Genomic DNA, 27,227 nt, shown 5'->3' on the forward strand with positions numbered 1-27,227 from the left:
GCATTAAATGACTCACTTTGTAGTGTTGTGTGTGTGTGTGTGTGAGTGCAGTATTAAATGGAAAGTTGTAATTGTCCTCCGGAGGCTCATCAGTTTCTATGACAACTTGTTGCTTCCTGCATCCATTCTTGTTGTTACGCTCATAAATGCCTCATGACAACAAACAGACACACACACACACGCATGCACACACTCACAAATTAACCAACACGCCCCACTGTACGTGCGCGTGAGTAAGGAGTGATAAATATTTGACGAGAGCTCAGCTTTCATCTTGAAGGTTTCACCTCTTTTATACGGGCAACAAATCAACTTTATAAGCGTGATTGAATGACACCTCAGCAACGCGACTTACTGGTTCTGCGTGTGATGATGACACCGCTAATGCCGAAAGAAACATTTGTTCGGCTTGAAGAGACCAACTCAAGATGAAAAATCAGCTCCTCTTCCTCCCACTGACAAACCATCTGTGTGTATGTGTGTGTGTGTGTGTGCGTGTGCCAGATGGTGACACACACGCTTGTGTTTGTGTGTTGGTGAGTAGCCAGACGAGACTGGGTGAACGGTTCATTTTACTTGAGAATGTGACACCCCCTTGAGTGTGTGCACACGCAGTAATCGATGACCATGTTAAAGCTCACACGCGCGCACACACACACACCCACAAACACACACACACACAAATGGAATGACTGTCCATGATATCAACATCCGTTTGTATTGATTAGGGAGAATTTGAATAATACATTTAATGCCTGGGTGTCCAATTGTTTTTGGGGAGGGCGGGGGGTCATTTTTAACCTCGGTTAAAAGTGCTAAGAATTACCGGTAGGCTTTTTCCATTTTTAGAGGCGGGCCGTAGGCCCATATCTAGCTAAAATAGAGCCACGCCGGCCTTTGCCCGGAGCAGATCACCACATTCCGAAGCAAAGCAAGAGTCATTTGTAATAAGATGACCATTTTTAAAGCAGTGTTTACTCGAGGGTCTTCATGATTCATTCACGTGATCCGACCCTGACGTAAACAGCAGCAAGTGGAGGAGGACATTTTTGTCCACTGAAACAAAATTATTTTTATTCATGAGGCAGTAGAAAGCAAAAAGTAGAACTCTTGCTTCATCGCTGGATTCATAATCGCTATTCGCATTGCGAAGGCAGATGTCAAAACCGGCCCACTTTTTCAACACCCGGGTCACGTGGAAAGTTATTTTTCTATATGCTAAGGGCTGCTAGGGATTGGTTTATGGGTTGCAAATGACCCCTGGGTCACAGTTTGGACACCATTGCTGAATCATTTCTGCCTGAGACAAATGCACCATCTCAAGCCCAGTGTAAGAAAATATTTTGTTGTGATTCAGGAGTAAGGAATTAAACTCAACAACATGACTGCCATCTGGCCCGAGAGAAGAAGGAAGGTCAAACAGTCATTTGAGAATTGTAGTTGACTTTATTACTCTATATCATACTTAATGACTTTTTTTTAATCTTACACTCAGCAAATACTCTATATGTTAGAAACAAAAAACTGGAACTAATACTAATAAAAACTCAACTAAAACAAAAAACTTTCAAAGAAAATGGACGCAAATAAAAACTTAACAAATCTGCCCTAAACACTAATTAAAATGAACGGAATGACAGAAATACAAGTCAAAATGAAATAAAAACCAACCATAATGAAAATTCCTCAGATTTCAAGCAGCGAAGGTCTGACTGAAAATGTTGATTAGTCGCCGCTTATTGGAGACACATGTCACTCCAGCTGAGTTGAATTCAATCCACTTTGATCCAGTCTGGTCCAGTCCAGTCCGGTCTCGTCCCCTCTGAGAGAAGGTGTTGTGGAATATAGTGACTGGCAGGTTGTGACAGGCGTGGCGCTTGAGGCGGCCTTCAGGCGTCTGCATGGACTTGAGACGTTTGGAACAGTGACGCTCTGTTCGGCGTCTCGGCTCGCTTCCTGTTTAACAGCCTTGACACACACGGCAGGCACACAAGGGGTGCAGTATAACGGTGGGCAGCTGTGTAGCGGGCCGTGTGGCTGTGGAGAAATGGACTGGTCGCCAGTTAACCTCAGGAACTGTCTAGAGAAATGGCAGAGGTGGTCGCCACACAATATCAGGCCACATATACACCCTCCATATTGACTGGTCCCCAGCTCATTTCAGGGCACCTAGACAAATAACGAATTGACCTCCCCTTTTGTTTGTTTGGGGTTTTTTTCCCCATTCTCAAATCACCTGCTGAAGACGAGCATCCCCAAGTATGCGTGCGTGCATCATCGAGGTGCGGTCACCATGGCAACCGCCTCTCCATCAACCAATCAGATGGAAGGTCACTTCAGGGTCAAGTGCTGTCAACCGTCACCTTCAAACGCTTGAACTTTGATGCCCTGGGCATGCTATGCCGCCATCCTAGATGCCGACATGCTGGTGATCTGCCTACCGCCCCTCACTGGTCACTCGGCAACTCAACCCATGTTGATGTAACTGCGCGAGCGCGCGAGCATAGGCACACAGGAAAGCATGATCTTATAGACAGGAAGTACAGCCACGCTGGAAATGGATGCTTGATGCAACAGGAAATGGATGCTTGGTGCATAGAGGAAATGAGCTGTCCCACCCAGCTACACAATGCTTTTTAAATTCCATAGAACACTTCCGAAATACTTCAGAAATGTGTTGAGGGTCACGGTAATAAAACTCCAGTTGGTCAGCTGCAAATATTGAAAACCTTTCCAGCTTGGCTGCTGTCCACATGTTGGAACCACATTTGAATCTTTGGCATGACAATCATCCCTTTGGAAACAATGACCTGATGTGTGTGTGTGCGTGCGTGCGTGCGTGCGTGCGTGCGTGCGTGCGTGTGTGTGTGTGTGTGTGTGTGTGTGTGTGTCTGTGCGTTTGTATTCATGACATCTCAGGACAATTTCATGATAACACACCTTCACAATGAGGACCTGTGGAAAAATGAGGACATTTTTCGCGTCCTCATATTTCCACGCAGTCTACACTACTCTAGAGCTCACGAGGATACTCCCACACCAAAAATAAGTGATGTCCTGAAAGAGCACAATTTTCAGAAATTGTGTGTTTAAGTGTGTTTAACTTTCGACTCACTTTTCATTTGGAAAACTAGTGGCCAACTTCGGTACTTAACACACTTTTAACACACTTTCAGTGACGTCATTGTGCAGGACCTCAAATGTCATCTTTTTCGGACTGACTCACACATTTTCCCCGCCCTCGTCCTGATAAGTCACATCAATTAGCAGTCACACAAAATCCAACATGTGAAGCAGCCAGACAATCCTACTCTCAAACACGACCACGCGTGGATGACCATCGGGTAAGCAATTCCTTTTCATTTATCTTACCGTAACATATAAGTTGTTCAATATAACCGTGTTTAACAGTGCCCACCAAAGGTAATATCATTCAATAAGACAGCTAGCTAGCTAGCTAGCTCGATCGTTAGCATGCTAATAAGCTTCCAGTAAAAGTAATGTGGACATGTCCTGCAGGCAAGGTTCTGGAAAACTTTTCTAAATCTTTAACAACACAGTCTGTGGAACTTGGTTTTGGTACCATATGTTTATTTCAGTGCAGTATTTGTTTTATTCGATTGCAGTTAATTTAAATTAGTTAGTACAGGTAGCCTAATGAAAGTGGGCCATGCACTTCTAGCATTTACGCTAAGCCCGGTGTATTTACACTGTTTATTCTTGTGCTGATTCAATTGTACACCGTTTCAATGAAAAAAACAAACAAACGTTTGCAATGAAATTATAGCAGAATTCAGCTTTGTTGGTACATTTGGTCAAGACAATATTGTGTTACTCTATTTTAATTTTACATTGTTATCTGCCTGACAAATGGTTTGCCCGAATCTATTAGTCTGACCAGCAAATGTTTGATGAAATGAATTTTTGTATTTTTGAGGAAGAAAATAATATTCCTTTGGCTCAGTACTTTTTGAGCCAAAATAAGTGCTGCCATAATATTGTGCTTGCTTGTCTGGCTGACTTCTTCTCACTTTCCATTGTAGATGTTTACTGGTGGTGATAATGTCACAAAGAAGAACCAGACTGAGCCCTGAATCTGAGGCTGCTCCTTTTATCTGGAGTCAACAAGCCTTGTTTGAAAGCCCAGTGGATCAATGATTATAAAGGTATGCTATCAATCTACCTGCTATCTAATTCTTATGGCTACCGCAAGCACATGACAAGAGCTGCAACCAAAGCCTGTCACAGTGACAGATTTTATTCGTACATTGTATTTACCCCAAAAATGTCACAATAAACAGCATATTTTTTATGCCATTGATCATATTGGAGCAAAAATAATTGAAGTACTTTTGAAGAAAATGTTTAGCAGCCATTATCATTCAATTATTGAGAATATTGTATTGCCATGTAGAACTAGGAATATCTTGGAATGAAAAAATAGAAATAGAAATTATTCGGCTTCTGTTAAAATATTGTGCTTCACCAAATATCACAATTCATAAAAACGCATACCATCCGTAATAGTCGAGGAAAATTAGATGCCTTTAAACTTGTTTCATAATGCTTATTTCACCTGATTGAAGAAGGCTGTGGTAGCTGTTTGACAAATCCACATTTTTATCAGCAATTTGTACTGCCCATCAAAAGTCTTTACTTAGTTGAAAACAACGAATGGTCACCGGAATTATTTTTCAGTCATTACATTGTTTTAGTCTGAAAGAGTATGTTTCGGGTGTTGTCTTTATTATTTGAACTCAGTCATGTCTGTTGTCCTGAAATTGTTAGCTATAAGAGCTGTACAGTGGTAACTACCATAAAGAGCCGGCTTGTGCTGTGTATGAAGTTTAATTTATTCAAAAGTCATGTAACTACGACATATTTCTGACACTCTATGGTTGCTATAATGTTGATTTTCATGATTTCAGTCATGCCCTCATACTTCCCAGTTACTGTAGAATACTTTTTAGAATATTTCTGATACTGTAATGTTGCTGAAAAACCTGAGTGTGATCAGGTGAAATGACTTTTGTCTGGACCTAACACTGGAGAGCCTGTGTTCGAATGTCCCGTAATGGCACCGTAATGGTGTTATGTTGCAGACACCAAGTGACGGGATCTTGACTGAACCTTCTGGAGACCAAGAAGGGAGTGAGAGGTCCACTTCATCCTTACAACAGGTTACTACTTCTTATCATGATATACTAGGTTTGAGTTTTCAGCTTTCTTTGACAAACACAGGAGAAGTTATAAATCAGAAACATGGACTCTCCATGATTTCAGTCGTCATGTCCTCATATTTCTTGAGACCTGAAAAACCTGAGTGTGTTTCAGGTGACATGACTTTTGTCTTAACCTAACTCTGGAGAGCCTGTGTTCGAATGTCCCCATATTGCGGTTCCACAGAACTGAACAGTGTTAACTTTCTATAGTGTGGTATATTCATCCCAAACTCTCCCGTGAGCAATGTTCAATGATATCCATCCATCCATCCATTTTCTGAACCGCTTAATCCTCACTAGGGTCGCGGGGGGTGCTGGAGCCTATCCCAGCCGTCTTCGGGCAGTAGGCGGGGGACACCCTGGATCAGTTGCCAGCCAATCGCAGGGCACACAGAGACGAACAACCATCCACACCCACACTCACACCTAGGGACAATTTAGAGCGTCCAATAAGCCTGCCATGCATGTTTTTGGAATGTGGGAGGAAACCGGAGCACCCGGAGAAAACCCACGCAGGGCCGGGGAGAACATGCAAACTCCACACAGGGAGGCCGGAGCTGGAATCGAACCCGGTACCTCTGCACTGTGAAGCCGACGTGCTAACCACTGGACTACCGGGCCGCCCTGTTCAATGATAATTAATATTTATTCATTTCTTAACTGGTCAGAATGAAGAATGCTGAATATTTTGACACCGTAATGTTATGTTGCAGACACCAAGTGACCTGACTGAACCCTCTGGAGACCATGAATGGAGTGAGAGATCCACTTCATTCTTACAACAGGTTACTACTTCTTATCATGATATACTAGGTTTGAGTTTTCAGCTTTCTTTGACAAATACAGGAGAAGTTATAAGTCAGAAACATAGACTCTCCATGATTTCAGTCGTCATGTCCTCATATTTCTTGAGACCTGAAAAACCTGAGTGTGTTTCAGGTGACATGACTTTTGTCTTAACCTAACTCTGGAGAGCCTGTGTTCGAATGTCCCCATATTGCTGTTCCACAGAACTGAACAGTGTTAACTTTCTATAGTGTGGTATATTCATCCCAAACTCTCCCGTGAGCAATGTTCAATGATAATTAATATTTATTCATTTCTTAACTGGTCAGAATGAAGAATGCTGAATATTTTGACACCGTAATGTTATGTTGCAGACACCAAGTGACCTGACTGAACCCTCTGGAGACCATGAATGGAGTGAGATATCCACTTCATTCTTACAACAGGTTACTACTTCTTATCATGATATACTAGGTTTGAGTTTTCAGCTTTCTTTGACAAACACAGGAGAAGTTATAAGTCAGAAACATAGACTCTCCATGATTTCAGTCGTCATGTCCTCATATTTCTTGAGACCTGAAAAACCTGAGTGTGTTTCAGGTGACATGACTTTTGTCTTAACCTAACTCTGGAGAGCCTGTGTTCGAATGTCCCCATATTGCTGTTCCACAGAACTGAACAGTGTTAACTTTCTATAGTGTGGTATATTCATCCCAAACTCTCCCGTGAGCAATGTTCAATGATAATTAATATTTATTCATTTCTTAACTGGTCAGAATGAAGAATGCTGAAACTTTTGACACCGTAATGTTATGTTGCAGACATCAAGTGACAGGTACCTGACTGAACCCTCTGGAAACCAAGAATGGAGTGAGAGATCCACTTCATCCTTACAACAGGTTACTACTTCTTATCATGATATACTAGGTTTGAGTTTTCAGCTTTCTTTGACAAACACAGGAGAAGTTATAAATCAGAAACATGGACTCTCCATGATTTCAGTCGTCATGTCCTCATATTTCTTTAGACCTGAAAAACCTGAGTGTGTTTCAGGTGACATGACTTTTGTCTTAACCTAACTCTGGAGAGGCTGTGTCTAAATGTCCCCATATTGCTGTTCCACAGAGCAGAACAGTGTTAACTTTCTATAGTGTGGTACATTATTCCCAAACTCTCCTGTGAGCAATGTTCAATGATAATTAATATTTATTCATTTCTTAACTGGTCAGAATGAAGAATGCTGAATATTTTGACACCGTAATGTTATGTTGCAGACACCAAGTGACCTGACTGAACCCTCTGGAGACCATGAATGGAGTGAGAGATCCACTTCATTCTTACAACAGGTTACTACTTCTTATCATGATATACTAGGTTTGAGTTTTCAGCTTTCTTTGACAAATACAGGAGAAGTTATAAGTCAGAAACATAGACTCTCCATGATTTCAGTCGTCATGTCCTCATATTTCTTGAGACCTGAAAAACCTGAGTGTGTTTCAGGTGACATGACTTTTGTCTTAACCTAACTCTGGAGAGCCTGTGTTCGAATGTCCCCATATTGCTGTTCCACAGAACTGAACAGTGTTAACTTTCTATAGTGTGGTATATTCATCCCAAACTCTCCCGTGAGCAATGTTCAATGATAATTAATATTTATTCATTTCTTAACTGGTCAGAATGAAGAATGCTGAATATTTTGACACCGTAATGTTATGTTGCAGACACCAAGTGACCTGACTGAACCCTCTGGAGACCATGAATGGAGTGAGATATCCACTTCATTCTTACAACAGGTTACTACTTCTTATCATGATATACTAGGTTTGAGTTTTCAGCTTTCTTTGACAAACACAGGAGAAGTTATAAGTCAGAAACATAGACTCTCCATGATTTCAGTCGTCATGTCCTCATATTTCTTGAGACCTGAAAAACCTGAGTGTGTTTCAGGTGACATGACTTTTGTCTTAACCTAACTCTGGAGAGCCTGTGTTCGAATGTCCCCATATTGCTATTCCACAGAACTGAACAGTGTTAACTTTCTATAGTGTGGTATATTCATCCCAAACTCTCCCGTGAGCAATGTTCAATGATAATTAATATTTATTCATTTCTTAACTGGTCAAAATGAAGAATGCTGAATATTTTGACACCGTAATGTTATGTTGCAGACACCAAGTGACCTGACTGAACCCTCTGGAGACCATGAATGGAGTGAGAGATCCACTTCATCCTTACAACAGGTTACTACTTCTTATCATGATATACTAGGTTTGAGTTTTCAGCTTTCTTTGACAAACACAGGAGAAGTTATAAATCAGAAACATGGACTCTCCATGATTTCAGTCGTCATGTCCTCATATTTCTTTAGACCTGAAAAACCTGAGTGTGTTTCAGGTGTCATGACTTTTGTCTTAACCTAACTCTGGAGAGCCTGTGTTCGAATGTCCCCATATTGCTGTTACTCAGAGCTGAACAGTGTTAACTTACTATAGTGTGGTACATTATTCTCAAACTCTCCTGTGGGCAATGTTCAATGAGAAATAATGTTTATTCATTTCTTAACTGGTCAGAATGAAGAATGCTGAAACTTTTGACACCGTAATGTTATGTTGCAGACATCAAGTGACAGGTACCTGACTGAACCCTCTGGAAACCAAGAATGGAGTGAGAGATCCACTTCATCCTTACAACAGGTTACTACTTCTTATCATGATATACTAGGTTTGAGTTTTCAGCTTTCTTTGACAAACACAGGAGAAGTTATAAATCAGAAACATGGACTCTCCATGATTTCAGTCGTCATGTCCTCATATTTCTTTAGACCTGAAAAACCTGAGTGTGTTTCAGGTGACATGACTTTTGTCTTAACCTAACTCTGGAGAGGCTGTGTCTAAATGTCCCCATATTGCTGTTCCACAGAGCAGAACAGTGTTAACTTTCTATAGTGTGGTACATTATTCCCAAACTCTCCTGTGAGCAATGTTCAATGATAATTAATATTTATTCATTTCTTAACTGGTCAGAATGAAGAATGCTGAATATTTTGACACCGTAATGTTATGTTGCAGACACCAAGTGACCTGACTGAACCCTCTGGAGACCATGAATGGAGTGAGAGATCCACTTCATCCTTACAACAGGTTACTACTTCTTATCATGATATACTAGGTTTGAGTTTTCAGCTTTCTTTGACAAACACAGGAGAAGTTCTAAATCAGAAACATGGACTCTCCATGATTTCAGTCGTCATGTCCTCATATTTCTTTAGACCTGAAAAACCTGAGTGTGTTTCAGGTGACATGACTTTTGTCTTAACCGAACTCTGGAGAGGCTGTGTCTAAATGTCCCCATATTGCTGTTCCACAGAGCAGAACAGTGTTAACTTTCTATAGTGTGGTACATTATTCCCAAACTCTCCTGTGAGCAATGTTCAATGATAATTAATATTTATTCATTTCTTAACTGGTCAGAATGAAGAATGCTGAATATTTTGACACCGTAATGTTATGTTGCAGACACCAAGTGACCTGACTGAACCCTCTGGAGACCATGAATGGAGTGAGAGATCCACTTCATCCTTACAACAGGTTACTACTTCTTATCATGATATACTAGGTTTGAGTTTTCAGCTTTCTTTGACAAACACAGGAGAAGTTCTAAATCAGAAACATAGACTCTCCATGATTTCAGTCGTCATGTCCTCATATTTCTTCAGACCTGAAAAACCTGAGTGTGTTTCAGGTGACATGACTTTTGTCTTAACCTAACTCTGGAAAGCCTGTGTTCGAATGTCCCCATATTGCTGTTCCACAGAACTGAACAGTGTTAACTTTCTATAGTGTGGTATATTCATCCCAAACTCTCCCGTGAGCAATGTTCAATGATAATTAATATGTATTCATTTCTTAACTGGTCAGAATGAAGAATGCTGAAACTTTTGACACCGTAATGTTGTTATGTTGCAGACATCAAGTGACAGGTACCTGACTGAACCCTCTGGAAACCAAGAATGGAGTGAGAGATCCACTTCATCATTACAACAGGTTACTACTTCTTATCATGATATACTAGGTTTGAGTTTTCAGCTTTCTTTGACAAATACAGGAGAAGTTATAAGTCAGAAACAAAGACTCTCCATGATTTCAGTCGTCATGTCCTCATATTTCTTGAGACCTGAAAAACCTGAGTGTGTTTCAGGTGACATGACTTTTGTCTTAACCTAACTCTGGAGAGCCTGTGTTCGAATGTCCCCATATTGCTGTTCCACAGAACTGAACAGTGTTAACTTTCTATAGTGTGGTATATTCATCCCAAACTCTCCCGTGAGCAATGTTCAATGATAATTAATATTTATTCATTTCTTAACTGGTCAGAATGAAGAATGCTGAATATTTTGACACCGTGATGTTATGTTGCAGACACCAAGTGACCTGACTGAACCCTCTGGAGACCATGAATGGAGTGAGAGATCCACTTCATTCTTACAACAGGTTACTACTTCTTATCATGATATACTAGGTTTGAGTTTTCAGCTTTCTTTGACAAACACAGGAGAAGTTATAAGTCAGAAACATAGACTCTCCATGATTTCAGTCGTCATGTCCTCATATTTCTTCAGACCTGAAAAACCTGAGTGTGTTTCAGGTGACATGACTTTTGTCTTAACCTAACTCTGGAGAGCCTGTGTTCGAATGTCCCCATATTGCTGTTCCACAGAACTGAACAGTGTTAACTTTCTATAGTGTGGTATATTCATCCCAAACTCTCCCGTGAGCAATGTTCAATGATAATTAATATTTATTCATTTCTTAACTGGTCAGAATGAAGAATGCTGAATATGTTGACACCGTAATGTTATGTTGCAGACACCAAGTGACCTGACTGAACCCTCTGGAGACCATGAATGGAATGATAGATACACTTCATCCTTACAACAGGTTACTACTTGTCATGATATACTAGGTTTGAGTTTTCAGCTTTCTTTGACAAACACAGAAGAAGTTATAAATCAGAAACATGGACTCTCCATGATTTCAGTCGTCATGTCCTCATATTTCTTTAGACCTGAAAAACCGGAGTGTGTTTCAGGTGATATGATTTTTGTCTGGACTTAACTCTGGAGAGCCTGTGTTCGAATGTCCCCATATTGCTGTTACACAGAGCTGAACAGTGTTAACTTTCTATAGTGTCTTATATTAATCCCAAACCCTCCTGTGAGCGATGTTCAATGAATAACAATGTTTATTCATTTATTAACTAATCAGGATGAATAAATTTGAATATTTCTGACACTGCACTGTGGCTATGTTGCAGACACCAAGTGTTCCGATCCTGATGAAACCTTTTGAAGATCAAGAAAGGAGTGGAAGATCCACTTCTTCCTTACAACAGGTTACTACGTCTTATCATTATATACTAGGTTTGAGTTTTCAGCTTTCTTTGACAAACACAGGAGAAGTTATAAATCAGAAACATGGACTCTCCATGGTTTCAGTCGTCATGTCCTCATATTTCTTCAGACCTGAAAAACCTGAGTGTGTTTCAGGTGACATGACTTTTGTCTTAACCTAACTCTGGAGAGCCTGTGTTCGAATGTCCCCATATTGCTGTTCCACAGAACTGAACAGTGTTAACTTTCTATAGTGTGGTATATTCATCCCAAACTCTCCCGTGAGCAATGTTCAATGATAATTAATGTTTATTCATTTCTTAACTGGTCAGAATGAAGAATGCTGAATATTTTGACACCGTAATGTTATGTTCCAGACACCAAGTGACCTGACTGAACCCTCTGGAGACCATGAATGGAATGAGAGATAAATTCTCAAAATTCTCAAATTTTCAAAATTCTCATTATTTCCTGGAATATCTTATTTTGATTATTTTATTTTTCCATTTTTAATAAATAATGCCTTCTTTTACAGGTGGGAATAAGAGACGCACGTGGACAGATTATGAAGTGAAGGCTGTTGAGCGACATATGTTTGATTTCATAACAAGCCATAAAGTTTCAGGTAAAACGAGCTGTGAGTCCTGTCTCCACGCAGAGCCAGCAGCTCTGAACGACAGAGGCTGGGTGTCCATCAAAAACTACATCCACAACAGGATATAACTGCATTAAAAAGGGAAATGAATGGCTAGTCCATTGAAATGCGAGCACGTCTGGGTACATTTCAGTTCAAGTTAACTAAAGCAATAGCAATGGTGCATTTAGGGTGGGATGGTCAATTATGGATTTCATATTTGTTGTTGGATACTGTGTTTCACGTTTGTTGTTTCATGATCTTCAAGAGCAATTTGGAAAATCCTTGAAGATGTATGAACATGTAAATTATACTGTATATCAGGCATGTCCCGATCTGGGCCTGGAGGGCCACTGTCGTGCCTGTTTTCCAGCCCTCCCGGCTGCATCACACCTGTTTCAGATGATCAGTTCATCAGTCAGCTCTGATGCAGCATTAGAACATCCTGGGAGAGCTGGAAAACAAAAAGACAGCGGCCCTTGAGGACCGACCTTGGACACTCCTGCTGTATATAAACGTACGTACGATATACAAACTTCTCACAAAAGATAGGCTTATTAGGTTTGAGGTGATATTTCGGAAAAACCCTAAAACATTTGAATTCATCCTATTTCAAGAATTTCAATACTTTTTGAAAAGTTGCTTTTGTCTAACGGTAGCTAAAGAAGTTGCTACACACATGGCACAATATATGGCCAGATTCATTAAAAATTCTTCATCGCAGTATTCACATTTTGACATAATCTTCTTCAGTTCAAACAACCCTCATCTATTGCAGTGCTTTGTGTCATGGAGAGGAGGTGGCATGTTTTCTGTGTTCATAATTTCATATTGTCAGCAATTAAAAAATAAGAAAGTGGACTGACCACATATTTAACCGTCTCTTCTTCTTCACAGCTTATTTTACTATCTTGTATTATTAATGTGAATATTTGAGGGATGACGGGTATAACGACTGTTTGGCACATTCGCCTCACAGTTCAGCAATTGATATTTGAATGTTTGAATCTGGGCATCCTTCCTTTGTAGAGTTCTCACCATGCCCGAGCATGACAATTGGACACATGTGCCTAACATATACTGTTGTTATGTAACATGAGTCAATTTAAAAATACACACTTTACTCTTAGCTGGTCTTCATAAGTCATATATACTTGAAAATGATGTGTATCCAGGGGGCTCAAAATTCACAAAAACATGAAATGGTAGTGTGTTTGAGGTGACTGTCTCCATAATACACAAAAACCTGTCAATGTCCTCATATGTAGTAGTTTTGTCATAAATCAAAAAAAAATTACGTCCTAGCCAAAATCTGAGTAGATGGCTGTCTTCCTGATTTTTTTTCATGGTTACCATATTTTTTTGGAGCCTGTAGGACCACAGGAAAGGCATGTACCCATATGTCGGGTGAACAAACGGACGTCCTGAAAATGCACCAAAACACGTATGTGTGTGTGTGTGTGAGTGTCTGTGTGAGCTATGACTGACTTTTGCCATGAGCAAACCTTGCAACCAGACCTGTCCAAATTTTGATTGCAGATCTCTGCATTAGAGCATGTGCAATATTTTTGATGCTTTGCTCTTTCATGGTCCTATTTAACAACGTTTGCCTTTTCTGGAATCATTTTTTTCTTGATATTTGATGACATGAAACCTGCTTATAAGATTCTCATGTTAGGACCACTTACTCACATACATTCAGTCCATACTGTGCATAGTAAATATCATGTAATCCACTAATTGCACTTATCCTCATAAATGGACTGTCATGTCAACTCAGTGTATTCACTTTAATCCACATGGCAAAACAGATGTTAGTATATGTCACATTCTTGTTTATTTTGTACTACTGACAACTGCAAAAAGTCTGGTCCATGGTCTGCTCTGTGTTCTGTCCTATGTTTTCATCCCTATTTAGGTCTATGAACACGGCAACGTTTAAGTCTATCTGTTTTATGATTTGTCTATATTCTGTTTCATAGTCTGGTGTATTGTCTGGTCCAAAGTCAGGCTATCTTTTGGTCCCTGGTATGGTCAATGTTCTGGTCCATGATCTGGACTATTTCCAAGTCTATGCGTCTATGAATTTGGCTAGATTCTGACCTAAAGTCTGGTAAATGTTATGGTCTACAGCTTTGTTTAGATCTATGTTCTAGCATAGGTTTGGCGGATACTCTCGTCTACATCCTGCCACAGGGTCTTGGCTATGTTGGGGCCCACTTGTTTTTTACTTGTGTATAGCCAGATCCATAGTCTGGTCTGTCGTCCTGATTCATGGTCAAATCTACATTTTGGCTCATGATCTGGCTGATGTTCTGGTCCCAATGTTGTGGTTCCTGGTCTGGTCTTTTTCCTATTGTCGAGCAGGGTCCTGGGTCATATCCTTCCTTAAATTCTTGTCTATGTTCTTGGTTATGTTGGGATCTGTCTATTCTGTAGTCTTTCTGGTCGATCGTGTGTTCTGATCAATGCTCAGGTGCTGATCTTTGTTCTATGGTCTTCCATATGTTCTGGCCCATAGTCTTGGCTACGGTCTGACAATGCTCTCATGCATAGTCTAGTTAAATTTTTGATTAATGATCTTGGCTTTTGGCCTTGTGTGTATTCTTGTTCACACAGTGGTTAAAAATGTCTTTTGAATATTGTTATATAAAACATACATATGATGAAAATGTGGTGGTTTCTTTACTTCATGGACAAGAGGAGAAAGTGTCATCAGTTGAAAAAATTTGAATCATGGGCGACCAATGATGACTTTTTTGAGTGCTCTCTGGCATATATTTTAGTCCATAATCACGTCTAAGTTTTGGTCCATGGTGTAGTTGATGTTCTGGGCCTGGTCTGGTATTTGACTATGGTCTGACACAGTTATCGTCCATAGTCTGTTCTACATTCTTGTCGATATTGGGTTGTATGCGTCTATGGCGTAGTTTGTATTCTAGTCCATACTTAAGTCTCTGTCCTGATCTATCGTCTGGGGTATATTCTCGACCATGATCATGACCATGTTGTTGTCCATGTTGCAGTCTTTCAGGCTGATGCTATGTCCGGCACCAGAGACATGGACACGGTACCCTATTTATGATTTGGGACTTGACTTGACATGTTGTTCATGTTGTGTGGCTCAATTAGGAGATGTGGTGGACATCTACCAGCGGGAATTCCTGGCCTTGAGGGAGCGCCTGCACTCGGCCGAGCAGGAAAACCTGCGCCGTTCCAAAGAGCTCAACCTGGTCCTGGATGAGATCAAGCGGGCCATCGCCGAGAAGCAAGCGCTCAGGGACATCAACAGAACCTGGAGCAGCCTCTCCGGTATGGAAAGTCACACAATCTCACTTCCTCATGACCATTTTCGATAGTGCTTTTCCTCATTGGGGTCAAAGGTCAACTGGGGCTGCCCCCCAGCTGACTTTGGCCGAGGAGGCGGGGTCGCTGACCGATGACAGGAAATCTATAGACAAACATTTAACTGGTCGCTGGTTAATATAATTTCCAGAGGAAACCAGGATGAAGTTGTGGAATGTGAGCATCAGCAAGAATTACCTTCAGCTTCCCTCTGTCCTCCATCATCTTCCTCACCTCATCAACAGAGAAGATAGCCTTCAACCCGCCATCCACGTGGGACAGGGACGCACCGGAGGTCCGTTAAGCCTTCTGTTGTGACAGCGTTTGTGTGTGTGTGTGTGTGTGTGTGTGTGTGTGTGTGTGTGTGTGTGTGTGTGTGCGTGTGCGTGTGTGTCCAAGCTGGTGAGGAAGTCCCTCAGTCTATCCATCTGCCTGTCGGTGTGCTCATGTTGCGTTAAGGAAGGCACGTCCTTTCTCCACAGAAAACGAGGAGTGTCTTGAAACTAATTAAAAACAGTTAACCAATATACTGTAGCCTGTGTATTTTGATTCTGTTGCATTATTGAATGTATCGAGTCACCTTGTTGTTTGTGTCTGTGTTTGTGTGTGTGCGCGCGCACGAGCACAGTTTCCATAGTAATGGGCGTTCCTAGCGTGAAGCGGGAGGTCCACTCCTACTTGACGGACACGCTCAACTCTCTGATGTCACAACTCAGCGCCGCAGAGATGGACGACTGCGTCATCGTCGTCCTGATCGCCGAGGTCAGCTCACCACAGCGGCGCCTGTGTCTGCGCGGGCGTGAGCTTGCGTGCATACTTTGTAAAGGTCAATTATTTGGCTAATGAACCAACACACACGGAGTGTTAATGTCCGTATTTAGTGGATGTGTTAATGCTAAGAATAGGAGAAAGGAACCAAAAAAGAGAAGGAAGGAACGTAACTAGGAATCAGGCTATGAAAGAGAGAATAGGAAGGAAGGAAGGAAGGAAGGAAGGAAGGAAGGAAGGAAGGAAGGAAGCAGATGAAGATGCAAGGAAATGGAGAAAAGAGCAAAGAAAGAGGGAAGGAAGTTATGTTGACAAAGAAGTTATTGTTGTCGGGTTTCTGGGATTTTCATTTGTCATATGATGACACCATGTGACATGGTCATGTGACCCTTTTGGCGGCTTTTTTTTCTTCCTTTAGCTAATAAACCAAACCACCGGACACAATCCTTTTTCTCTCTACCACATACACACACACACACACACGCACGCGCACACACACGCACTCGAACACTCGCACACAATCTCAGCCTTGAAAAACAAGTTGATGACATCTTCATTTCCACCTCCTGTTCAGCCAATCAGGAAGTGAGCAGTCCTGTGACTTGGGCGGGATCCAGTTTTTGAGGTCACACTAAGGTCATGCAGCTGAGTCACCGCCGGTTGTTTTGGTGTACTGGACAGCCCAAAGGGGTGGAGCTTGCAGTTTCGCGCCCCCATTGCTGGCACCGCAGTCGCTGCTGCCCTTAATCAACGACACATGCGCTTGCTCCTTATGAAATCTTTTTACAACTTTTTACTGACCATTGTGAGAGAGTTACTGTGTGTGTGTGCATGCACGTGTCCCAATGCATTGTGGGCGACCCTTCTTAAATGTGTGTGTGTGTGTGTGTCCTCGCAGGCAGACCATCAGTACGCCGTGAGCGTGGCAGACAACCTGAAGCTCCTGTGAGTGGTCTGCATGATGGGATGTTGTTACCATGGCAACAAACTCCTTCACATCCTGTCTGCTCTTTCATCTCAGAGTGCATGTGTGTGTGTGTGTGTGTGTGTGCGCGTGTGTGCATGCGTGTGTCTTTGCGTCAGTGGTGTGCGTGTGTTTCAATGTGTGATGTGTGTAAATTTGTCAATGTGCGTGTCCTTTCCTGCTTCATCTCTCTGCGTGTCCATCAGGCCACATCTTCCTCACTGTCCATCCAGCTCGTCATCTTGCTCGTCCAAAACTCTCCTCCTGTTTTTCCTCAAACGTTCCCTCGAGGTTCTTTTGACCAGCAAAGACGATTCAATCCTCTGTGTCAGTTTCCCGTCAGAGATCCGGTCGGGCCTGTTGGAAGTGGTCTCGCCGTCGGTCAACTTCTATCCGGACTTCTCACACCTGCGCGAATCTTTTGGAGACCCGAAGGAGAGAGTCAGGTGGGCTGCGGCCAAGCACAAAGCTCTGTCAAGCTCGTTGGTTTGTTTTGATGAGAAGCTGCCGTCTCTGCACTGCATCCACTTGCGATGCAGTTTTCATGCGATTCCAAACCACTTTGTATCCAATGTATTCCACCTGTGGATTCTGCTGTTAATCCACTTTGAATCCAATTTTAATCCACTTGGAATGCGATTTGAATTCCCTTTGAATCGATTGTTGCCATCGAAATTGAGTCCACTTGGACTTTTTAGAGACACAAATTGTGAAATAGAATGACAACTTGATGTGAATGGAAATGTCGTAAGAAGCAACAGGGAATGAAGGGAAGAGAAAAGGAAGAAGGGAAGGATGGAGGAAAAGGAAATGAGAAGTGATGGAAGGAAGAAAAAAGAGGGCGAGAGACGAAAGCAAGAAATGAAAAAGGAAAGAAAGAAAGAGCAAGAAAATAAAAGAGTAAGGCAAGGGATGAATGAAGTAAGGAGAGGAAAGAGAAGGAACCAAGACAAGAGTGGAATTAAATGAGTAAGGAAGCGTGGAAGGATTAAGGGAAAGCAAAGGCAGGACGGCATGAAGCAATGAAGTAATGTTGCTCTAAAAGATGAAACCATTGCCGCACGGTGACATCACATGACATGATCACGTGACCCTTTTGGACTTCTTTTCAGTTGTTGTTTTTCGTGATCTTCAGGTGATCATAAAAGACGATTTATTTCCCTCCTTTGATGTCATATGGCTGGGTGTCAAAGCGACAGCAGTACACCTTACGTGACGTTTTGTGGAACAGGTGGCGCACCAAGCAGAATCTCGACTACTGTTTCCTCATGATGTACGCGCGCTCCAAAGGAACCTACTATGTGCAGGTACACACGTATACTCACACACACATACACACGGACACCCGCGGATGCACCCTCACTTCCGCCCGTGTGTGTGTGTGTGTATCAGCTGGAGGACGACATTGTAGCGCGGCCCACCTACTTGAGCACCATGAAGAACTTTGCCTTGCAGCAACCTTCCGAGGAATGGATGATCCTGGAATTCTCGCAGCTCGGCTTCATCGGTAAGTCTTGATCAAGAAATTGGCAGCAGTAATCATCAATCCACATACCCGCGTCAAAAATTAATGAAGCTCAACTGACGCCACAGCCAGTTCAGGGTGTACCCTGCCGACTGCTAGAAGACTGCTGGGATAGGTTCCGGCACGCCCTCAATCCTCTTGAAGATAAGCAGCTCGGATAATGGATGGATGGATGTTGTTTATTTGGTACTGCTAATATGATAAAACAAACAACTTTACCACAATCAAGGAACGGATTGAAGGGTTTGAAGCAGATTCAGTAACTGGTTGGGGCTTTTTTTCCAAAGTACTAACAGATTTGTTTGTAAATGTATTATTTTGTTTAACGCAAAAGATAATCAGCAAGCTCAGAAATCCGAATCATAACTGTTGAGAGGCTGAAATCAAAGGATTTGGACAATTTTAAGGTTAAACAATGGTTCTGAACTTTTATTCGATTGTTCAAATAGTTGTCCATTCATTTGACAATCGAGATTTGTCGATAGATCAATTAATATTGACAATTCTGATGTAGTGAGAGAGAGAGAGAAAGAGAGAGATGTGTAGGCATGTGTATTGATGATATACGTTAATGCATATGGAGATATGCAGATGTAATATATATTCATATGGAACAATGCCAGCGGGACACTGACTCTGTAAATTTGCACGCGCGCAGGTAAGATGTTCAAGTCTTCCGACTTGTCTCTGATCGTGGAGTTCATGTTGATGTTCTACAAGGACAAACCCATCGACTGGCTACTGGACCACATCATGTGGGTGAAAGTCTGCAACCCGGAAAAGGACGCGGTCAGTCCCCCGATTATTCAAAACCTCCTCACCTTGACCTCACACATTTTCCCACGTGCCAAAAAAGCTTTCCACGGGTAGAGGAAAACTCTTCCATGTCATCTGGCAAAGACAACATGACAAATGGGGTAGTTATATGAGGTCTATTTTTTATTTTTTTGGAAGGAACACAGACCAGCAGCCATAATTAACACTTATAGCAAGTGAGCTAGCAGCCGAATGGCTTGAAAGATTAATTTGTTCTCCTCTACTGTCTTCACTTGAATGTGTGAAGGGTCTGTTGAAAAGCTATTTCTGTATGTGAAATAAATACCTGACATGGCTGAAATTCAGAAAGAGCTCAAATGAAAATTGGCTCGAGTGTCGCTAGGGTTTATGGCGCACATGTTGTTTTGATGCGCAAACATCAAGCTAGCACATTGTAGCCTCTTCAAGGGTGTCTCGCAAAATGACTCAAAGACAAGCCAAGCAAACACGTTCTGTCCACCTGTAAGGAAAATTAAGGCGTTCCACACATCCGAGGATGGAGTTTTCTGTCACAGTGTTTCCCTTTAGAATAAGCTACTACAGGGATCCCTCTGTATTTCACGGTTCGTTTATCGCGGCTTCACTGCATCGCGGATTTTTTCAAACCTATTCATATAAAAAAATATATATATACCTGTACATGGAGTACAGTACTGTATATATTGCTCCATATGACTCGCTATTGTTTTGTAGCTTCTCACGGACTCGCAGAATTATTATTTTTTTCTATGTTTATTGGTCACTACTTCGCAGATTTTCGTTTATCGCTGGTGGTTTTGGTCCCCATTAACCGCGATCAACGAGGGATTACTGTATGTCTGGCGATCGTCTCCGTACAACTTTGTATGACATCCACTCCATTTGTCCTCCTTTGCCGCGGGTTCTGCTGGATTCATTTGGATTTCCGTGAAACTAATATACAATTTTTTTAAAAACTTTTTGGTACACCTGTAAACACAAATGGTTTGCTGTCATTTTCAGTTCGATTCAAGTAAGCCCTGGTACACACATAAGGATTTGGTACACACATGCTTAAAGATTGGTTTTATTCACCAACGCTTCCTTCTTGGTCAGTCGGGTGCTTCGTTGTTTGGCGACATTGTGTTCACGTGAAATGGCTCGAGTACCGTTGGCTTTCCCCAGACATGTGAAGATTTTTGGTCCCAAATATTGAACACATTTCGTGTCTCAGATTTTTGGCGCTCAGTGACTCATTTGGACCAGATCATCAATTCAAATCCACTATGAACTCATTCATTCATTCATCTTCCGTACCGCTTGATCCTCACTAGGGTCGCGGGGGGTGCTGGAGCCCATCCCAGCTGTCTCCGGGCAGTAGGCGGGGGACACCCTGAATCGGTTGCCAGCCAATCGCAGGGCACACATAGACGAACAACCATCCACGCTCACACTCACACCTAGGGACAATTTAGAGTGTTCAATCAGCCTGCCATGCATATTTTTGGAATGTGGGAGGAAACCGGAGCACCCGGAGAAAACCCACGCAGGCCCGGGGAGAACATGCAAACTCCACACAGGGAGGCCGGAGCTGGAATCGAACCCGGTACCTCTGCACTGTGAAGCCGACGTGCTAACCACTGGACTACCGGGCCGCCCTCCACTATGAACTGACCTCATATAAAAGTATCATCCTATAGAACAATCTTAGAAGCCAAAACATAGTCGGGTGTTTGACGTACTTGGTGGCGAAGGGGCAAAATTGGCACAAAAGCATCCCGATTGTCTTAGATGTGTATACCGGGCCTAAACTTTCAAATTGGAAGTCTACCACCGCCTATCTTTCATTGACATTATGAAAATGACCGTCCCTATTCTTGTTCCAAATCAACCATCAAAGCCTTGCAAACAAAGCTTGTCGTCTTGTGTTTCCCCAGAAACACTGCGACCGTCAAAAAGCCAACCTGAGGATTCGCTTCAAGCCGTCACTCTTCCAACACGTGGGAACGCACTCCTCGCTGGCCGGGAAGATACAGAAACTCAAGGTGACAAACGTGGCCATCAACAGAAACGTGAACGTCAACACCAACGTGCCGGTTTTGCCTTCAGGACAAGGACTTCGGGAAGCAGAGCCTCCACAAGGGTCACGCCAACCCGCTGGCCGAGGTTACCACCAGCCTCAAGACGTACCAGCACTTCACCCTGGAGAAGGCCTACCTTGGCGAGGACTTCTTCTGGGCCTTCACACCAGTGGCGGGCGACTTCATCCGGATACGCTTCTTCACACCCGTGCGCATCGAGAGGTTGGTACCTATTGGGGTCGGGGGGCTTGCTTCGAGATGTTTATTTGTCACTTCCAATTGAAGTTGACTGGAAAACTGACACATAAAATAAAAGAAAATTAAACATTGGGCATTTAAACAATGACCAAAGTACACTGGGAAGAAAAGCTTTGACGTGACATAAGTTATACATGTACAGTACATCGATTGCACATGATTAAAATGCTCTACAATCACATTATTTATGATGAAAAAGTGTGAGAATTTGTAAAGAAAAAATTATTTATATTTTTCTCTTTATTTTTATGAGACTCGTGTCACGTCATCTCATACAATCACAAAAAAGACGATGTAGCTATAGAGTTGTGGAATGACACTGTTGTGCATCTGTGTGCCAATGAGAATATTGAAGAAAGAAAATGTGTTAATCACATTTTAAAACTTTCACGGACAGCGGTTACTACAGTGGACAGCTAATCATGTTATCAGGCTCCAGGGTGCATGAAAGGGTTAATCATATGCAAAAAAATATAATAATAATAATAATAATATTAATTTTAAACTAAAAGGACTGCTCTTTCAGTGCATATGATTCCACCTACCCAAAGTATGCTATCGTCAAACCCCATAGACAGGCAAATGGGCATTAGCATAGACTTTAAAGCTTCAAACAACGGCCACTGTTACACACACACACACACACACACGCAGCACCAAAAACATACAAATGGAGCTTACAGAAAAACTCACGTGTGCCCTGTGGCTTTCAGGCGGACGCAATCCTCATATCTCCAAAATCATAACTTCTCAGGAAATTCAAACCAAAGCCATCTTGCATCTTGTTACACTCCAAAATGAAATTTAATCCCTATTTCAATACAGTAACAAAAAAAATGGTGATAATTTCATTTTGGATGTCTGTGTCATATGTTGATGTTGCTAAAACGTCGTAAACGTTGCAGGTATTTCTTCCGAAGCGGGAATATTGAACATCCGGGAGACAAACTGGTCAACACGTCGGTGGAGGTTCTCCCGTTTGATGTGAGGCTTTCAATTCATCTTGCAAACAGAATAAATGAGGAATCCAGAGTGTGATGTGGCATACTTTGGCTGTTTTCTAGAACATTCAGGTGGACAAAGAAGCTCTGACAGATGGGAAGGACAAAAGTCAGAAATACCATCGCACACAGGATGGATTCATCCGGATTGGTCAGTCAACATCTCCTCCTCCTCTTCTTCTTCTGCATTTGCTGCATTCGGGATCATTCACTGATTTCCTACTTACGAATCACCACAAAGAGATTTTAAATTGACATTTTATGGAACTTTCCAAGTCCCATATTTAAAAAGTAGCCTAAAAAGTGAAATACAACTGAACTGTTCTTCTTTTCCGATCACAACTTTGATATCCCATGAGGACGTCGTTGACCAACATATGACATCATAAACAACATGATCCCAACGTTTGAATACTTCATGGATTGAAAAATGATCCTTGCGGGACTCCTCCACTCACAAGTAGCATCACACGAAATCCACTATTGAGCCCCTAAACCACCAAAAAGCATCAAAACCCACCGAAAACCATCAATATGCTCTCTTATTGAATCAGACAACTGCATGCGTGCATGAGCGTCAAAAGCAATAAAACACACACATCCCAGCCGCAGCCATCAAGGTAATCCCATTAGTGCTCACATGCTTCCTGGAGCGGGAAGACGACCTCACACAGGGAAGCACGTGGATTATGATGAATGCTGACCCTAACCTCAGCCGCCCACACCCACCCACCGCCATTACCACCATCAACATCAGCCCATCCCCAGAACGGCTGAGCACTAATCACACATAAGCATCAGCTTTGCTTTAATGGACTCGCATGGAATACTACATGTAAGGTCTCCTAATGACACACGCAAACATTATACTCATGACAACCTCAACTCAGCGGTGGGTGGTGTTTAATTCGACTGTCCGTTCAGATTTCTCAATCACAACGGAATCTTCAGTTACTTCACGATCTGGTAGCGCACGAACCGAGTAGTCGACTTTATCACTCGGCCACGGCGATTGGAGCTTGAGCTCGATTCAACATTTGCATGTTTTGGCAAGAACACAGCCCGCCACGCAGGAATTAACACGTGGTGGGTTTGTGCGACAGGGGTTCTTCAGGACTCTGACAATATTTGACTAAAAAAAAAACGAGACCCATAGCATGTTCGCTGCGATGTTTGCAAATAGTAGGAGGAGCGCTTGACATGTGCCGGGATAATTTCAGTGTGTGGGATAGTGTATTAAGAATTCAAGAGATGGCAAGGCCGATTCCACAATGTAAGCTTTCATTCACAACCGCAGCGCCTCCTGGCAATACTCGGCCATCATTAGCGTAAACATCCTGGAGCTGCTCAAGTCAGGCCTTCAAAATAAAAAGCATGCCAGCGCCACCTGATTGAAAAATCCAACTTTTTTGATTTTTTTTTCCATCTTGACTGGTTCTTTCTCACGCATTCAAAAATGGAAGACAATTGATATGGACTCTTTCATTCACGCATCATAAGCGACCAGTCAAGGTCACGCTCCGAACATCATTGCGGAGTAGTGAAGTCAACGACATCCTCTGATTGGTTGTTCAGAGAAAAACTTTACTCTCCTCTAAAATGTCACCCAATCGCCATTCTTTGTAGCCTGCTCATCCTTTCTTCTTTGGTTTCTTCTTTTTATCCCCCAAATGAGGTTTTCCTTTACCGAATGTGGTTTTAAATTTTAAATTTTGGTCAACCGTGATCCTTCGAAGCCCCCCAACACTCTTTTGTGATTAAAGCACTCCTATCCCACTGAGCGGCAAACAATTGTGAGTGTTTTCGAAGGCAGCGAATGTTGCGTTCATTTCAGTTTGTCAGCGTTCGTTCACGGTCGCAAAAGTTCGCAAAGAGGTCGCCAGACGTTCGCCTGTACTCTTTTTTGGCGCAGGGGAAATTTGAACATGTTCAAAAATTCCTTGCGGCAATCACGACAACAGCATTAGGCGAACGTTTTGGTGAGCATTTGCGACCTTGCACGAGCCCTGACGACCTCTCACGTGAGCGCGCATTTTTGTACCTTTGCCAACAGTCGCCTTTTTTTCCCCTTCAGCGAGAGAAGGGTTAAAGGGCCATCTAAACAAACTTGACTTGCAAAGCCAGCTGCACGCTTGAATGCATTTCATCATCAGCATCTCTGGTGGCTAATCTTTGTACTTGATTGAAAAGTTTGATGTCTCTGTAATGTTCGAAGGTAAATATTGATTGTGAAGTGCTCCAGATGATTTTGTACACTCCCAATGGTTTGTATTATTACCTTGGCATGATAGTGAGGCGATAAAGAGGTGGATTGCGTTGGGTAAATCCCCACTCACAGCCCAGGCATCAAGTGTAGCATAGCCCGCCGCTGTCCCTGCAGCAATCAATAGATATAGTGAGAAATCCCCCAAAAGGCTTTTAGTCTGCTCATATTCCAACGTAGCGTATCGAACCCATTGATCCTCTTCTCACTGTGTCGTTTTCTCTCAGGAATGTTCCAGAAAGGCATCGCAGAGGGGGAAGTGGATCCCACCTTTGGACCCTTAGAGGCCATTCGCCTCAATGTCATCAGTGACTCTCCCGTTTGGATCATCCTCAGTGAGGTCGGACTGCTCGTACCTTGATTATAGAATGCGAAGGACAGAAATCCAATGGGTTCATTCCTGGAAGTCAACATCTTCCTACCTGGAATCAAACATTTTGATCAATTAATTTCCGGAGTACAAATGCTCAAATTGAAGGCATTGATTCCAGGGATGTTCCAGGAAGTGAACATGTTGATTCCTGCAGATCTCTCCACACCCAGAATTGATCTTGTTACAACACCAGGGATTGAATTTGTTGGTCCCATGAATTTGGCCCGTTATTTTTAATTTAACTAATTAACTTAATTTGATTCCCTGGAATATAACTCATTCATTTAAAGAGTTCATTCTGGAAATTGTTGTTCACATGTTGAATGCAACATTTAATTGCAATGAAAAAAAAAGTCCTTTGAATTGACTTCATTTGAACATATTACACGAAGGGAAAATTAAATTAGTACATGATCTAATTATTCAAGGAATTGGATGTGATCACGTGTGAAATTTAATGCTTTGAATCATATTCAATCTGTTCATGCTATAAAAGAAATCCCTTTTAAGACCTAAATTAAAGTCCTGGAATTAATAAGTCTCTTCCTGGAATCAACATAGTCTACGCATGTGGAATTTACATTTTAATTCCTGAAATGTAAAGCATCAATTTCTAGAATGTATGATTTTAAGTCTGCATGTGTTGATTTGAAACATTTTAATCACGGTGATTCCTTTCATAGTGTGATGATGATGATGAGGATGATAATGACCATGAATGTGATTGTTTGTCCTGTGTGTTGTCTGTTGTTTCCATCAGATTTTCATCAAGAAAGTGGAGTGATGAATGAGCGGGGGACTCTGGGTCTTGAGGTCTCTGTGTCTTGGGGCCTTCCTTCTTGCTCAGTCAAGCCTCCCAACTTCCACAGTGCCACAGCGCCACCCTCTGGTTGCGTCTGGCCCCTGCAGGTAGAAAAAGCTCAGTCAAATGACGCAAGGTCACGTGACAAGAAGTTGAAGTCATGTTGAACGTTCTGACACCCGAATGGCGGTTGGGGAAGGACCGACGTCGGATGATGATGGTAACGTTGATGACGGTGCCATTTTCGAGGTCTTATTCTCAGACCGAAGCCACTTGGGATGTCACGCGTAGCCGATAGTCGCAATCCTTTTCTGAGACTCACACTGACGGAGGTGACATCCTGCGAAGACGTTCCTTGGCTTCCTCGTCGAAATGTTGAGAATGACTTCCTGGTTGCCTTCACAAGGCTGTACACTGGACAGTCGGATGCACGGACTGACTGACATGCAATTCCCACTGGAAGAGCGACGGTACACATGACATCAGATGACAACCTTCTCTGCTCCAGTCACGTGACAGATGAGAGATGTTCACATGACAGCAACAACACACACAGTTGGAAGGATGCCATGGTGATCCCCGCTCAGAATGAACTCTTTGCTGTACTTTGTTGGAAATTACTTTGTACTCCCAACTGTTACTTCAGAAGAATTACTTCGCTTTAGAGAGGTACTTTTCTGTACTTGACACTTTTCTACTTTTATGTCACGTCTAGTTTCTTGTCATATCAGTAGCTGATGAAAGGATAAATTATTAAAAGAATCATCAATAAATATGTTTGAATTTCATTGTCTTCTTGTTGAAATATAGTTTGATTTACAAACAACTAAGTCGTTTATTTCAATTAATTTTAACATTTCACTAGCATCATTACAATCATTTTTAATAGTCACTGAAATACTTTTTTGTAATATACCTTGAGTTCAATTAAAGCAGGGGTGTCAAACTCAATTTTGTCAAGGCTCATCAAGTACAACGGATTATTCAAATATTGTTTAAATTGCTGTAAAGAGGGGTTTGGTAACAAGAAAATGCTGACAAT

At 42.1% G+C, this 27,227-nt stretch overlaps 2 protein-coding genes and 1 long non-coding RNA gene across 12 annotated transcripts in view; 2 read left to right on the forward strand and 1 right to left on the reverse strand.

The window, feature by feature from the left end:
• mgat4b (alpha-1,3-mannosyl-glycoprotein 4-beta-N-acetylglucosaminyltransferase B) overlaps positions 1 to 26,973 on the forward strand; it is a 31,867-nt gene extending 4,894 nt beyond the window's left edge. The window contains exons 2-15 of one of the 2 annotated variants that reach the window (XM_052074079.1): positions 15,164 to 15,343; positions 15,528 to 15,671; positions 16,005 to 16,138; positions 17,043 to 17,089; positions 17,441 to 17,554; positions 18,340 to 18,415; positions 18,501 to 18,615; positions 19,292 to 19,422; positions 21,345 to 21,452; positions 21,517 to 21,710; positions 22,652 to 22,730; positions 22,811 to 22,898; positions 25,238 to 25,362; positions 26,144 to 26,973. In XM_052074079.1, the coding sequence (XP_051930039.1) occupies positions 15,164 to 15,343; positions 15,528 to 15,671; positions 16,005 to 16,138; positions 17,043 to 17,089; positions 17,441 to 17,554; positions 18,340 to 18,415; positions 18,501 to 18,615; positions 19,292 to 19,422; positions 21,345 to 21,452; positions 21,517 to 21,710; positions 22,652 to 22,730; positions 22,811 to 22,898; positions 25,238 to 25,362; positions 26,144 to 26,167 (1,559 nt within the window). In that variant the 3' untranslated portion in view covers positions 26,168 to 26,973. The remainder of the gene's footprint in view (positions 1 to 15,163; positions 15,344 to 15,527; positions 15,672 to 16,004; positions 16,139 to 17,042; positions 17,090 to 17,440; positions 17,555 to 18,339; positions 18,416 to 18,500; positions 18,616 to 19,291; positions 19,423 to 21,344; positions 21,453 to 21,516; positions 21,711 to 22,651; positions 22,731 to 22,810; positions 22,899 to 25,237; positions 25,363 to 26,143) is intronic. The other variant, XM_052074918.1, reaches the window with a different exon arrangement.
• Positions 4,667 to 12,031, forward strand: LOC127607230 (cell surface glycoprotein 1-like). 6 transcript variants are annotated; one of them, XM_052075755.1, is made up of 10 exons: positions 5,882 to 6,007; positions 6,383 to 6,454; positions 8,177 to 8,248; positions 8,624 to 8,701; positions 9,077 to 9,148; positions 9,524 to 9,595; positions 10,427 to 10,498; positions 10,874 to 10,945; positions 11,322 to 11,399; positions 11,775 to 12,031. In XM_052075755.1, exons 1-10 carry the CDS (start codon positions 5,927 to 5,929, stop codon positions 11,826 to 11,828), a joined length of 723 nt encoding a protein of 240 aa, XP_051931715.1. In that variant the 5' UTR covers positions 5,882 to 5,926; the 3' UTR covers positions 11,829 to 12,031. The 6 variants fall into 6 exon arrangements, 3 of the variants coding, with proteins under 3 accessions (XP_051931715.1, XP_051932549.1, XP_051933319.1); XM_052076589.1 differs by lacking the exon at positions 10,427 to 10,498; XM_052077359.1 differs by lacking the exons at positions 9,077 to 9,148; positions 10,427 to 10,498.
• On the reverse strand, positions 6,089 to 11,776 carry LOC127609447 (uncharacterized). 4 transcript variants are annotated; one of them, XR_007964876.1, is made up of 3 exons: positions 11,530 to 11,776; positions 7,932 to 8,831; positions 6,089 to 7,037 (listed from the first exon to the last, which is right to left on the reverse strand). It is a non-coding gene; the product is annotated as an uncharacterized LOC127609447 (long non-coding RNA). The 4 variants fall into 4 exon arrangements; XR_007964749.1 differs by lacking the exon at positions 11,530 to 11,776 and adding an exon at positions 10,629 to 10,876 and having other exon boundaries at positions 6,089 to 7,083; positions 8,425 to 8,831; XR_007964806.1 differs by lacking the exon at positions 11,530 to 11,776 and adding an exon at positions 10,182 to 10,408 and having other exon boundaries at positions 6,089 to 7,083; positions 8,425 to 8,831.
• Positions 26,974 to 27,227: the final 254 nt, after the last annotated feature.

Source organism: Hippocampus zosterae, chromosome 1 (assembly GCF_025434085.1).
Source record: "Hippocampus zosterae strain Florida chromosome 1, ASM2543408v3, whole genome shotgun sequence".
Lineage (NCBI taxonomy): Eukaryota > Metazoa > Chordata > Actinopteri > Syngnathiformes > Syngnathidae > Hippocampus > Hippocampus zosterae.